Here is a 14,535-nt window from a genome sequence, read left to right on the forward strand (position 1 = left end):
CACTGTAAAAAGATGTGCAGCCTCGCTATAGGTACCCAGCAGAGGGCAATGCAGAAGGGCTGCACATTAATCCCTGGAGGAATCCGCAGTGGTTCCTTAGTGGTCACAGGGGACCGAAGCACTGAATGGCTAGGGACAGGAGGAATCTTTCAGAATGAGCCGAGTCGAGTCTCGGGAGACAGGGGAAACCTCATAAAATGGTGCCTGATGCTGCAGCATAACAATTTTGTCATTATGCACAGGGAAGGTGCAGAACACAGTCATGCTGATGGGCTTTCACGCCAAAATGAGCAGGTGGTCAGTGGCGCACAAGTAAGACTGTGACCTGCGTCACTAGTCCCCTTATGCTTCAATTTACAGGTGGGAATGTGGCAAATGGGACATTAATTTGTATCCAGCGATATAAGACTTGTATGTCATGTCTACGTGTATATTGTAATGGAGTCTGCAACACAAAATGGTTTCCAACCTGTCCTTTAAATGGACCCATAACTACATAGATATGGGAGTAGAGGACACTGATGTATAGTGGGAGAGTCAGAGGTTAGTTTATGGCTCTTACCTTATCTAAGAAGCTATAAACGACATTACAAAAAGCCAGGCCAAGAAACCTGACCTCTTGAAACTTAAAAGGAAGACAGTTGTTGAAAGTGAAACCAAATGAAATCTGGTTTCTTACTGCTCAGGTACACAGCATTGAAAGAGTTAAGGAAAGGGTGGGGGGCCTGCAGCTATGAGGGGGCTATATCTGCCCCTCAAACACAGTGTTATTCATTCTCTGAGGGAAGCAGCCAGGAGCTGGGAATGCACCATATCTTACATTGTGAGATCCCTCCACACAGAAGGCTAACTGAGGCTTCTGAAACTATTATTTTTGTTTATTGAGACTGCTAGCAACCTTTTCTAAACTCCTTATATTCTTTGTAATCTTTTTACCCTTGTAAACCCGAAGATATTTCTTAATTATAATAAACATATAATTAGATCTGACTGCTGTGTTCTTGAACCCAAGTGAAGTACGTTACCTATTGTTTTCATGAGATAATGAGATTGGTGATTACAGGTGAAGCTAAAGACACCTGCAATGTCCGTAATACGTTGAAAAGTCTTTGCTGGTGGCAGCGGAGATTCGCACGGCTCTGGCGCAACTCTCGGATTGGTGTATCCGGAGAGTGGGGTGGCCGGGGTCCGTGACAGGTAGGAAAACAGACTTTCCCCCAGTGGCCTGAGAAATCAATTTGTCCAATTCAGGACCAAACAACATCTCGCCAGCATAAGGCAACACTTCTATTCCCCATTTGGACTCTGCCTCCGCTTGCCAAGAACACAGCCAAAGTGCACATCATGCCACAACTAGTGAAGCTAAAAGGAGAGAACTAACCTGGATGACGTCCATTGAAGCTGTACCTAGATACTCAGCAGATATACAGATGTAATCAGTGAGAAGTATAAGGCGGTCTTCTTGTAGGCCCAACTTGAGCTGTGTTGCCAATACAACTACAGCCTTGTTAACCAAAGCAGGCCTAAGCAACACTCCTACTGCTGTATACATTGACTTTAGCACTGATGGGTCTTTAAGCGTCGTAGCAGTTGGTACTGGAATGGTTAACTTTTTAGAAAGTTTTGACACCAAGGAATCCACAGCCGGTGGATTTTCCCATTTAGATGTCAGACTCTGAGAATGGGTAGCTAGACAGAAACCGCCGAGGCATAGAAAACAGTTTATCTGGATTCTTCCATGCTTCTGTTAACTGCTTATTAAGAGAATCTGAATAAGGAAAACACACCGGTGTTCTGTCTTTTAGCAAATAACACTTCCTCATTTTAAAGAGGTTCTTCAGTCATTGTTAAATTTAGAACCTGACATACTGCCCTGATGAGATTATCAATGGTCGGGCTATCAGTAACCTCACTATCTGACTCCTGGACCACTTCACCTTCCTCATATTCCTCTTGAGATATCAGGTCTGGCATTGATTTGTCAGAATTCAACATAGCTGAAACTGGTAAGTTATAAGCCAAATGATAACTATTTTTTGGAATTGAGCTAGACTTTGACTTTTGTAACCCTTGCAAAGTCCTAGACATCTCCTGAGCCCATTCTTGTATCTCAGGAGGTATCACCCTAGCCTCAGATCTAGCAGCCTCATGCTCCTTACGTTCAGCGGCAAATTCTGATTGTAAGCTAGTCATCACACCCGCCATCATCGCCCAAAATGGATCAGGGTAAGGGTTCGTATTTGTAGCCATATTTGCAAGACATACTGTGCATGTGGTAGTTCCGTCAGGTAACACACACTCACAGACCTTGCAGCTAAGCTGCTTTTTTGATTTTGCATTAGCTTTACTCATTATGTACACAGACAAGTATACAAAGACAGACAAGTCCCACGACTCAGTAAAAATGTAACTAATGTGGCTGAGTTATATTAATATCACAGTACATGCTGAATAGATCAGTTTATTATTTAACTAAAATACTTTGTACAACCCTTGGTGCTGCTGCGGGCATAATCTACCCCCTGCGATCTCCCCCCCTGTAGCATCGCTGTTTGCTGATGGTCCGTGGCAGTAGTGAAACTGTCCGCGGTCCAACCGAAGACAGAGCTGCATCAGCCTAGAAGCTGACCGTGGCAGGGAGCTGAGATGGGCAATGGTTAGCGGAAGCTAACTGCGGGAGGGGGGTGGGGAGCAGTGGTGGGCACCCAGCTGCTAGGCAGTTTGCAGCTGGCTGGGGAGTAGCAGCAGATGGGAAGTGGTGGCGGCTGGTGCCCAGCGGCAGCTGCTGGCTAGGCCGCGGCTAGGCAGACAGCAGGGGGACATCAATGAAAAATAAAACGTTAGTCCCCACATGACAGGCAGCAGCGTGAGCTGACCGCACCCTCACCCCCAGCAAGACAATGCAAGTGAGCGGCGGCAGTGTGAGCTGCCTGACCGCTCATTACCAGAGATTAGTGGAGGCTATGATGTGGCTTCTCTCAGCAAGCTCTGTCCAGCTCCTTTTGCAGCCCCCAGGCTGCAAACCACTCTGCTAATACTGGTCTATGGCATTGCTCCTCTCCTGAGCGCCGACAAGCCAATTGTTGCAGCAGCAGCAACAAACCTGGACCCAAGCTTCTTTATAAGATGGGAAGGGATTGAGTGTAAAAATTTAAAATCTTGTGAAAAATAGAAAAACTGTGGAGGCACAAAAAACACTGAGGTAACTTTGGGAGTATGGAGGGTTACTAATTTAAATATTTAAATCTGCCTGTCCCTGCTAATGCCCCATCCATATCCCAAGAGTACTCCAGTGACCCCTGTGGATGAAAAAGAAAGACAAATTGTAAAAAAAAAAAAAAAAAAAGTTAGGCTAAACAGATTTATTTTTTCTTAGCAAAGTCCAGAAAAGTATGGGAGAATGCTTCCTTAAATTTTTTTAAACTCTTAAATTCCAATAAGGCCAGGCAGCAGGGAAGGACAAAATCAATGTATTTGAGGAAGTCTTAGTTTTGAAATAAGCCACAGAACTATAGGTATAATTGTAATGAGGAAGTATTTTTCTGAAATGTAAGCACTTCATTCTCCTAAGAAACCTATATGTGTACTAAATATGTTAAGTTCCTTCATCGGGTAACAAAACCCATAAAAAGTCATTATATGCATAATATTACTAGTGGTAATACTGAAGGTTCACCAAGGAAATGAATCTGGTGACCTGCAGAGTTGATCCTGCCACTTGGCACAAGAGCCCAAGGACAAGGTCACTGTCCTGTTGGTCACATGCAGAATGTGTAATATTAGTATTGGTGTCTGTAAAGAGATTTTTTTTCCAACAATAGTTAATAAAATTGAAAGACAAAACAAATTCTGCTAAATTAACTTTGGAAATTTTTTTATTTCTCAATTTTCTGTAAAAATACATCAGAACAATCTATCATCAGAACTCCTGAAATAAAAAAAAATTTCATAAATAAACCATAAGATTTTTCTACACAAACGGAAAACTAAAAACCAATAAGTTGGAAGAAAAAAACAAAACACTATAGACAAATGTCATTAGTATCTATAATACGATTCAGTCTAGAAGTCCTTGCCTATCATAGACAGTAACAATTCGTTAAAACTGGAAACTAATAAAACCACTTTAATGTTCAATTTGAACAAGTCAATGTTAACTCAAATAAAGGTCAAAAACATTACAGGGGATTCTCACAAGGTGCCAGAAAGTGGCTTACTTTCCACCTCCATTAGCGCTTAGGAAATATTAATCTTCTGACCAAACACCTCTCATGGCACTTTTACACTTTATCCTATAAGTACTGTATGGACAATTTTGAAGAGGGCTAAACAGATTTCATGGTGCCCACACTATCAAATTCACTGAAACCCCCCCCCCCCCCAACATTGTATTTAGCAGTTTGATATCTCTGTACATGGTTAAGAGGATTTTTAAATCCATTCTAAATGTATTCAAGGGTCTTTGGCTTACTTTAACAGTTCAATTTAATTTGGAAAATAACTACCAAATTGTAATACAATATATAACTATTTATGTCCCCTGCTTTTCAGGGACCATGTATTAAAGGTCTCCACAAAGGGGCATCTTACAGATCAGGACTGAGAAACACAGTTTTATAAAATATGTTTTAAGTTTAATATCATTCTCCTCTTAGTAAGGACTGCTCACACAGAGCAGAGCTGTTTAACTTGGTATGACATTCTTATATTGGAAAATAATGTACTGTATACAAGCATAAGGGCTCCCGTCTCTAGTAAATCAAGTGTTCTATCATTTGTATAAATTGGTCACTAAATAAGGTATATTATCCCAAAATACTACAGTAGGAATTATTTACTCCATGAGTAGAATTAGTCTCAGTTGAACTCCTATTTACTATTGAAACCTTTTGAGCTGTTCATTTTAAAGGACATAAGTCATTGCAATGACAGTTTCAAAATGATTTAAGCAAATGAAAGAAAAACAACATTTGAAAAGGGAATTAATGCTGTGAATCATCTTCAGCTGGTGTCATTGTGTCAGTGCGGTAAGTGAGCAAGTCATTTGACAAAACCATGTGCAAATCATACACTTGCATTTTACAGAAAAACCGATAATTGTACAACACTTCAAACTAGTTAGAACTGTTTCTAGAAAGGTGGAATTTGTTTTCCAACAGAAAAACTAGGTTTTATTAATAACATTGTGGGACATGTACAGTAATTGGGTTCCTCTTCATCCAAGTGAGCCCAGATGTAACCATTCAGATTTATTGATCGGTAAGTTAAATGCAGTGTTAAGACAGGCACTTTTGAAAGATGATTGCGCCATAAACATTATTATGGCAATGACCGAAAAAATGGTCAATCTCTCCTGAGCGATTAATCTCAATGGTTACAACTTACAACCCTGCCAGTTACATCACAAGGCGGGGAACTGGAGCACAGAAGCCACTATGTATAGACTGTTGTAGTTGGAAGGGCAGTTTAAAAGTGGAAATAAATTTGATAAGACGTTAATACACATGGATTTAAAATGTGTTGAAAAGGCCTGACAAGTGCAGACCAACCCCCTTCAGTTACCCCTCTTCATACATATTTCTTACACATTTGCTTGGATAAAGACATTTTTAGAACTTTACCCTTAAACATATTGACTGCTTTCATAATATATGAAATTTCTAGGGACTCTAGATCAGGATGATTTAATACGACTACTGGTTGATTGTTATATGGCATCCGTGTCACTTGATCAGCCTTAAGAGGAAACAGTCTGAGAGTTCTCACATTTTGTTGTAATGTACCCCTCAAAGTTGGGAACAAAAGTTTTTTAGGAAGGGTTTTAACCTTTGCTTTGGAACTCTGCTTTTTCGTTTTTTTAAGTGGGAGCCATTCTTGTTCTGTTACTTTACTTTCAGCTAATACTTGAGCAGCAGTTTGGTTACCATTCTGCATCATGCAGGAAAGTGGCTGCATAACGATTCTTCGGTCACAAGATAAGAAAAGGGTCTGTGGCCTACTAAACAGATCAGGTTCCATCTTAAAGCGGTTTGATTTACGCCAGCCTTTCTTGTTACTTTGAAGGAAACTGGATGTTTGGCTTTCAGGTTTCCTGCTATATATCAGTGCTGGCCTACTAAGAGGGGACTGCATATCATGATCAATGCTGTCTTTAAATACATTTGATTTAGTCTCAGGTGACTCCTGTTCAGCTTTTAGCATAGTTTGGGTCTGCCGATTTGCTTTTTCAATTTCCATTTGACAATGGGATTCAGTAGTTAATGCAGTAAGTCCCTGGTAAATGGCATTAACCTTATCCTGTGATGGGCTTGTTTGGGGGATGGCAGTTGGACATTCCCACTGAATACCTTCAATGATGTTTTGGGAATCAGAACTGAGTGAAAACACAGATGAAATAATTGGTCCTTCTAAATCCACATCATTAATGATTCCATCAGAAATCTCACTGACTGTGTTAATGATTCCACTATTAGCAGGCGGACATGTCACGTTGCAGTAAGAATTCTCCTTCATTACAGTGGCAGCATTTTTTGTATGCAATATCTTCACATTGCAGCTTTCAAGCGATGCTGTACACTCTTGTAATGAAGATCTAGTTGGATTTTCTATGTTTCTTACAGTTGGAACAATTGAATCCAAGGGTTTTGGTTCATATGGGTTTTCCTTTTTAAATACACGATTTGGCACAAATGAATCAACTGTCTCAGAATACTTTAAAACTAAATGACATGTACTGTTCATAGATTTCACTTCCACAACCTCAGCAACACAGTTGGCAGGTACCCTAAATGTTGTTGGTGCAACCACTGTTAAGGGCATCCAAGGATACAATTGTTGACCTACAGGTGAAACAACCTCAACTTCCACTTGACCAGCATTTACATTACCAATATTATTTCCATTTGACTGCAACCCGTTACTTGTCAAGACAAAATTGTCCACATCTGTTGTTAGGTCTATAACATCTTCAGTCACAAAGGGGCTATTGTGAAATATCTCTTGTAGGCTGCTTCGCACTTGTGTCTGTATTATGTTAACTGAAGCATTTATAGACTCACTTTCAACGGTGCTCACTGAACACTGTATCTTGCCATCACCATGAATTCTTTTTATGTGTTTAACTATGTAGTCATTTCGTATAGCGCCGTAGCCACAATATTCACATGTATAAGGAAACTTTCCAGTATGGGACACCAAATGTCTTTGAAATTCAGTTTTCGTGTAGGACACAAAGGTGCAATGTGAGCAAGCATATTTAATGTCATTGTGAAGAGATACGTGGTTTCTGTACTTATTTGGGTCTTTCGTGGAAAACCGGCATTTTTCACAGTTGTACTTCTCTGGCATTTGCATTTGTAGCATGCTGTTATTCATCATGTTTCCTATGCAGATGTTTTCGTGTTAACAATACTGAGGGGGAAGGTTAAGTGTCCTTTACATCCTCATTCATTTCAGAGAGCTGCTTGTAAAATTACAACTATAATATTACAAACTAAATATATTTTGTTTATAAAATTATCTTCGCTTTGTAGAATACTGGAGATCGATTTAATTATCTTTTTTCCAGGTCATCAGGCAATCCAACTGGGTCTAAACGTTAAAACTTGACTTGTTACATATATTACGGTTCTTTGGTTCCATTCTGGAAAAACAAGTCCTCGAAACCTGAAAAATGAGATAATATTTCAATTACAGGTCTCGGCTTACCAAGGCTTTAAAACTTAAATACTCTAAATAGGTTTCTTATAACTGTAAATGTTTGTACTATAAATGTACATTTATACACATTATTTTGGACAGAAAAATTGATAAATGGAGTAACATTACAAAAGCTGTCTCATAATGGAAAAGCTACCATCAATTTTTTCATCAGGGCAAATTTGTTTGATTGGTACATGAGTATAACAGATTTAGCATATTTGTTATCAACAAATATGTCATCTCAGGGAAATGAAAATATCAGGTCTGTCTTAAAACCACTTGACTTTTAAAAAAAAACATTGGGATTTGCTCCTGTTTAACTTGAGTCACTTTTAACAAATCATGCACTTTAAAAACACTCTTTCCACAAACTTGGGAGTCAAACTAAGAAAAAACTAAACAGTGTTACAGTATTTTTTTTGATCTACATAATAAAACATGCTATTTATTATTATAATAATACACATACATTTTACACAGAATAAAGGAGGCATGGCACAGATGACAAACCATATAACTAAACTATGGACAACACTGGCAATTTCACAAAGATGTATGGTTTTGGTTTGTATCATGATGGGAACACCTACTGTAATAAAGTGCAATAATTGTCAATATCAGTTGACTGGTAATCCCAATTATAAATTGATTTAGTTCTGCTAAGGTGCACGGGAGGCCTTAACATGGTCTTCTAGCAACCCATGTAGCTAGTCAGCAACCATGCTTGAAAGTGGACCTACAATGACAATACAAATGTCCTGGTGATAGGGTAATATATCAAAGAAAGAAATATCAAACAGTATTACAATAACTGAAATCGCTATTTCCTGGGCCACCAGGAAAGATATGTCAAGATTCTAAAATGTTGACATTTAACCACTGTCTACCTTGGTTGGGTATAAATTGCCAGCAGCAACCAGTCGAAATCATGACAATGGGCAAATAGTAGTCTAACCCTCCTCCTACCCTACCCCTCCCTTTTAGGTGCCTATCACTAATAAATATATAATAATCAGCAAGTGCTACAGTTGATACATCTACTCTCCTGCGATAACTACAACAGATTTTATTTTACAAACTTTAAATATAATAAAGCAAACCTGAAGTAGTCATGAGTAAAAACAAAGTAGAACCTACAAATCAGTAGCCTGAAGAACAACTTTTAACAGCAATAACTTAAATTACTGTAGTAGTAATAATAATAATACATTTGTTTTTTCTATTTATATAGCACTCTTTCTGCAATAGGACTTAAGGAGCTTATTCAGTTTATGGGGGGTATTTAATTGATAGAATACATTTTACAGCAAAAAATCTTGCTCTTTCATGATTTTTTGCAATGCAATTAAAGTCTTATTTTTTTGCGGTAAAATTTACCCACTATCGTGCAAAAACACACAGGATCTGGGATAATTTCCCAGCTCCACGTGTGTTCACAATCGCAGCCGCAAAAATACGGAACTTCTTGGGGATTTGTTTCTCCTGCCTCCGGCCAGGCGGAGCAAAATCCTCAATAGTGCCGGCTATCAGTGTCAATTGAATCACTTCCCCTGTGGAACAAATAGCCACAGTAATTTACCTTACCACGGCTAGCTGAATTTCTCCTTATGTATGAGATCATCGCTCTCTTCGAATGAAAAAAAGTAAAAATGCAGACCTCAACCAGTTGGAACTGACTGAGATCTGCTTTTTTACTTTTTCATTCCGACAAATATTTTTTTTAAAAATTTTTTCCCAGGCATTCAGTTGTAATTTTGAAGGCATGCTTAGAGACCATTTTCCTGTTGCATGATCAAGCTTCAACAAAACTTGAGTTGCTACGCAGATGGCCTCACATTTGCCTATAGAATACTCCCCAAGTAAAGAGGATATCATGGTTGACTCTGTGATTGAAAGGTACCTAGGACTAAAAACCCAAACCATCCATCCACTTTGTTACCATGCTTGACAAGATAGTGTTTAGCATTCATCAACTTTTAATGTTGTGGATTAAAATAAGCAATGTCCCATTGATACCTTATGTCCAGAGAACATATTGTTTAAAAATACTGTATTTTGTTCAGATTCAATCTTACAAAGGACAGCCATACCGCAATGTTTTTTTGGTAGGAGTCTCTATTGGCTTCATTGGAAGTTCTAATTCTTCAGTCTGATAGCAGTTATAAACACGAACATTCTTCATCTTGGCACAACTCTGGATGTTTTCTGTGGGCTCTTTGCAAATTTATTGTATAATCAGAGTGTGATCCTAAGGGAATTTTACTAAGAAACTCACTCCCAGGGAGGGCTAAATTTCTATTTCCAAAATAATCCCGTGATAGTATGATGGACTTTTAATTGGAAAATTTATCATAAGCATTTCAGACAAATGAGCCACAAGGATCGATTCTCTGAGACCTCTGCTCAGGTCTGAGCCCCTTATTATGGTTTTATGCAAACTTATATATGTGGTCTTACTTCCTGATGAGATATAAACAAGTGCATTAAATCACCTGCCCCTGGCTCAATTTACCTTCTGTACTCCCACCAAAGTAGTGTCACCTCCATAATTTAAGACATAGGCATAACACCAATAAAGTCCTGTTTATTCAGTGATTTACACTGATGTAACAGAGCATTATGAAAAGGTTCTGACACATCTTACACTGCTTCTCAACAGCAATCCAATTCTGACAAAAGGATCAAGGATTACTGTGCCTGCTGTATTTTACAGAGTGCTTTTATTCATGTCAGGGTGTAGATTTGTGACAGGGCTCAAAGTTTATTTATTCCCACAGACAATATAAAGCTATCAACTCCACCTCTAATTGACTTTGTCACTAACACCATCGAAAGTATGTAGAGGTTATGTTATCTGAATATAAATAACTAACTTACTCCACATATACGTAAACTACTCAAACTGTCCTTACCCATAGATACAAAGGATAGTTGCTTAAAAAAAAAAAAAAACTGACTGCACTTTGTATTTGCCCAAAACACAGGTTTTATTTATGTATATTTAATTATATAGTTAAAGCATATTAAGCTGCACTTTACAATTGGAACACAATAATAATAATAATAATAATAATAATAATAATAATAATAATAATAATAATAATACTACAAGCCTAGGTATGAATACAATCTGAGCATTGCAACCAATATACTGTACCTACTGTATATAATTTTGAAAGACTTGCCTACTCTTGCCTCACACACTCTTAACTCACACAACTTATTGGACCCACTTCATTCAGACAGCACTGACTAAAGTAGGAAATTATCTGGTTAATGCCAAGTCTGAAGGCCATTCTTCCCTTCTAATTCTCAGATTTCTCTGCTGCTTTTGACACTGTTGACCACTCTGAAACAAAAACTACAATCCCTATGTCTTCAGGACACAGCTATTTCTTGGTTCTCATCCTACCTATCTAATCACTCTTTCAGTGTCCACTTTTCTGAATCCATCTGCTCTTCGCTACCTCTATAAGTTGGAGTACCACAAGGGCACAGCCTTAGGTCCTATGCTAATCAGTTCTTTTGGATTTCAGTATTAACTGTGCGAGGATGATACTCAGATCTACTTATCCTTCATAGATTTGTCACCATCTGTATTGGTCCGTGTTACCGAATGTCATCTCGCCACCTCAAACTTCATATATTCAAAACAGAATTTTATTTCCACAAACAAATAGTAGTTACCTACCTCATAGCTCTATCACTGTTAAGAACTCAACAATCAATCCTAACCCACAAGCTTGATGCCTAGGTGTTATCTTTGACTCTGAATGTGGGGAACAAAGGACAGTTTAATCTATCTCAAAATCATGTTACCTGCATCTAAAAAAAAAATATCTAAAATACAAACATACCTCACACAAGACACAGCAAAACACTCTTATCCATGCTTTCATTATCTCCCACAGTGATTATTGCAATAGTCTTCTTACTGGTTTTACCAAAGAGAATCTCACCACTACAATCCATTATGGTTGCAGTTGCAAGGCTAATCTTCCTCGCACGTTCGCCTGTGGATCCGCTCTGTCAGTCCCTGCATTGGTTACTGGTATTCTACCGTATTCAATATCAAATACTTTCTCACACACAAGGCCATTGACCAAACGACACCAATGTACATCTCTTCGCTTATCTCAAAATATCTCCCAACCTGACCTCTTTGCTCTTCACAAGATCCGAGTATCTCATCCATACTTATTATTCGCTCCAATTCAGGATTGTGGAATGCCCTCCTCCACCCAATAATATTCTCATCTAGTCCCAAAACCTTCAAGTATTCCCTGAAACTCCCCTCTTCAAGCAAGCTTATGAAATTCCAGAACAGCCCACATACCCTTCATAAACACTTTCCTATCCAATTACATCCCCACTGTACAGTTCACCAAGAACCTTTGCAATCTGGTGGATCATTATTCAACAGGTAACACCTATCCTTGTGTACCAATGCCTATTTCCCATAGATTGCAAGTTTGCGAGCAGGGCCTTCCTACCTATATGACTATCTGTTATTACCCAGTTTTGTTTTATCACTGTTATTGCCCATTGTAAAGCGCAATGGAATTTGCTGTGCTATATAAGAAACTGATAATAAAGACACTATTCTTGTGTGTAGAACACCTCATTATACTATATTGTGTATGACTAATAAGTTAACAAAAAACTCACATTTATTACGGTCAAAGCTCATCTTTACACAATCGTGGAGCATAGGTATATGCACTTGCATACCCAATGCAAAAAGATTGCTGTGATTTGAGCTAATTGTGCATTATGTGGCAAAATCTTATGCTTAATTTCAGTGCACAAAAAATCCCAACACTAAATGATGTGCAGGGATTGTATTGGTGGGCCAACAAATACTCACGACTTACACTAAATCTCTCACCAAAGTATCCAAATATTGCAATGCATAATAGAGGTTGAGTATCCCTTATCCAAAATCCCACATTTTTGGGTCCCCTACTGAGATAATGACATTATATATATTTTATATATATATATATATATATATATATATATATATATATATATATATATATACATACATACACATACATATACACACATACATAATATATAATATATATGTCATTATCTCAGTAGGGGCCCCAAAAATGTGGGATTTTGAATTTTGGAAAAGGGACACTCAACCTGTACTAACCACACAGTGCAGAGCTGAGCAAGGTCACTGGGTATCCTCGCTTTCAATAAGTACTGCAACTTAACAGAGTCTAAGTGACTTACTAACAAATAAACCTAGTTTATTAAATTGATGATATTCTCAACAAGACATTTTTCAATGATTAATAAACTAAGTAATTTAACAATGAGCCACATTGTAGGGGTTATGATCAAATTAATTTATTTTACTGGGAAAAGGCTTTTACACCCCATGAAAATGTTTAACCATAAACAAGGATAGCTTAATTCTTACCATGGGGTCTTTTTATTAAGCCTTGGATGGAGATTAAGTACCAGCCAATCAGCTCCTAAGTGTGATTTTTCAAACACAGCCTGTATCATGAGAGTTAGGAGCTGATTGGCTGGTACTTTATCTCTGTCCACGGCTTACCAAATAGACCCACGTAACTTTAGACCTCATTCAAAATGCTGTAGGGAGTAATTAGTAAACATTTTATGTTTCAAAGCCCTGGATTTCAAATGGCAATTGTAATGAAAAAGCTTCATATTACATGCATTACTATTGCCCTTTAAAACTGGTATTTGATGAGGCAAGTAGATGAAGATGGTAAGTTACATTTAGACGAAACTGAGATACAGATGTAGCCATGCTCATTAATCTTCCGTGTGGCTTGGAGTGTGAAAAACTAGTAGCATTACGTTTGCCTGCATTTTGGTGTATTCAGTCACAGTGTAATGAATTAAGACTCCATCGGGTGCAATACTGGTGTTCGTCCATAAGGTGTCGCTTCTCAAAACCACAATTGCTCAATAGTGTGAAGTCTCCATTGTAAATTCAAACGATGCTTGTAGTTTAAGAACTACTTTATTTAGATGATCTCTACATTAATTAGAAATTTGAACACCAAAAAAGATTGGATCAGCATCTCCAACGCACACAAAGAAAAGCACAGTTCAAAGTTCTACACAGCTCTCTTAAAAAAAAAAAACTCATTACAAATCAGGAATGGAGTTGGGACACAGCATTATTTAAAAAAAAAAAAATTACAATGAGCAACATTACTATGTCACTCTAGGTGACATCACCTTTCTCCATAGCTCTCTTGGCATAGTTGTATTGCCGATTGTTACCATGCCCGTAAGCTAGGGTTCGTGTATTGTATAGTTGTGTAAAAATTAGCATCCAGTTTTCTCTTACTTCCTAGAGGATGCTGGTGTCCACATTAGTAGCATGGGGTATAGACGGGTCCACCAGGAGCCATTGGCACTTAAAGAGTTTGAGAGTGTGGGCTGGCTCCTCCCTCTATGCCCGTCGTACCAGACTCAGTTTAGAAAATGTGCACGGAGTAGCCGGTCACAGCTAGGGGAGCTCTACAGAGCTTCTTTGGTAAAGTTTTTTTTAGAGTTTATTATTTTACAGGGAGGCTGCTGGCAACAGCCTCCCTGCTTCGTGGGACTCGGCGTTACTTACTGCGGCGCTGTGAGGGGTGCCCTGAGCCAGCGCCTGAACCCTGCACTGGTCAGCAAGCCTGTCAGGGTCCTTGGATCTCAGCCAGCATTTTACCTCAGGCCAGTATAATCCTTGTGAAGAGCGGGAAGACAGCACCATTTTGGGGGCAGAGTTCCTCCTCAGAGCGGACCCAACACAGCGTTCAGCGCCATTTTCCTGCCTGCACAGTCAGCACTAGT

General features: G+C 38.6%; 2 protein-coding genes across 2 annotated transcripts in view; one reads left to right on the forward strand and one right to left on the reverse strand.

Annotated features, from left to right (window-relative positions):
* The window catches only part of CLNK (cytokine dependent hematopoietic cell linker), a 411,995-nt gene that overhangs the window by 369,002 nt on the left and 28,458 nt on the right, over positions 1–14,535 (forward strand). The gene's annotated exons all lie outside the window — the stretch shown is intronic.
* Positions 3,858–14,535, reverse strand: part of ZNF518B (zinc finger protein 518B) — a 45,988-nt gene continuing 35,310 nt past the window's right edge. The window contains exon 3 of the mRNA XM_063923013.1: positions 3,858–7,665. Coding sequence (XP_063779083.1) covers positions 5,569–7,377 — 1,809 coding nt within the window. The 5' untranslated portion in view covers positions 7,378–7,665 and the 3' untranslated portion in view covers positions 3,858–5,568. The remainder of the gene's footprint in view (positions 7,666–14,535) is intronic.

This window comes from Pseudophryne corroboree, chromosome 1 (assembly GCF_028390025.1).
Source record: "Pseudophryne corroboree isolate aPseCor3 chromosome 1, aPseCor3.hap2, whole genome shotgun sequence".
Classification (NCBI taxonomy): Eukaryota; Metazoa; Chordata; class Amphibia; order Anura; family Myobatrachidae; genus Pseudophryne; species Pseudophryne corroboree.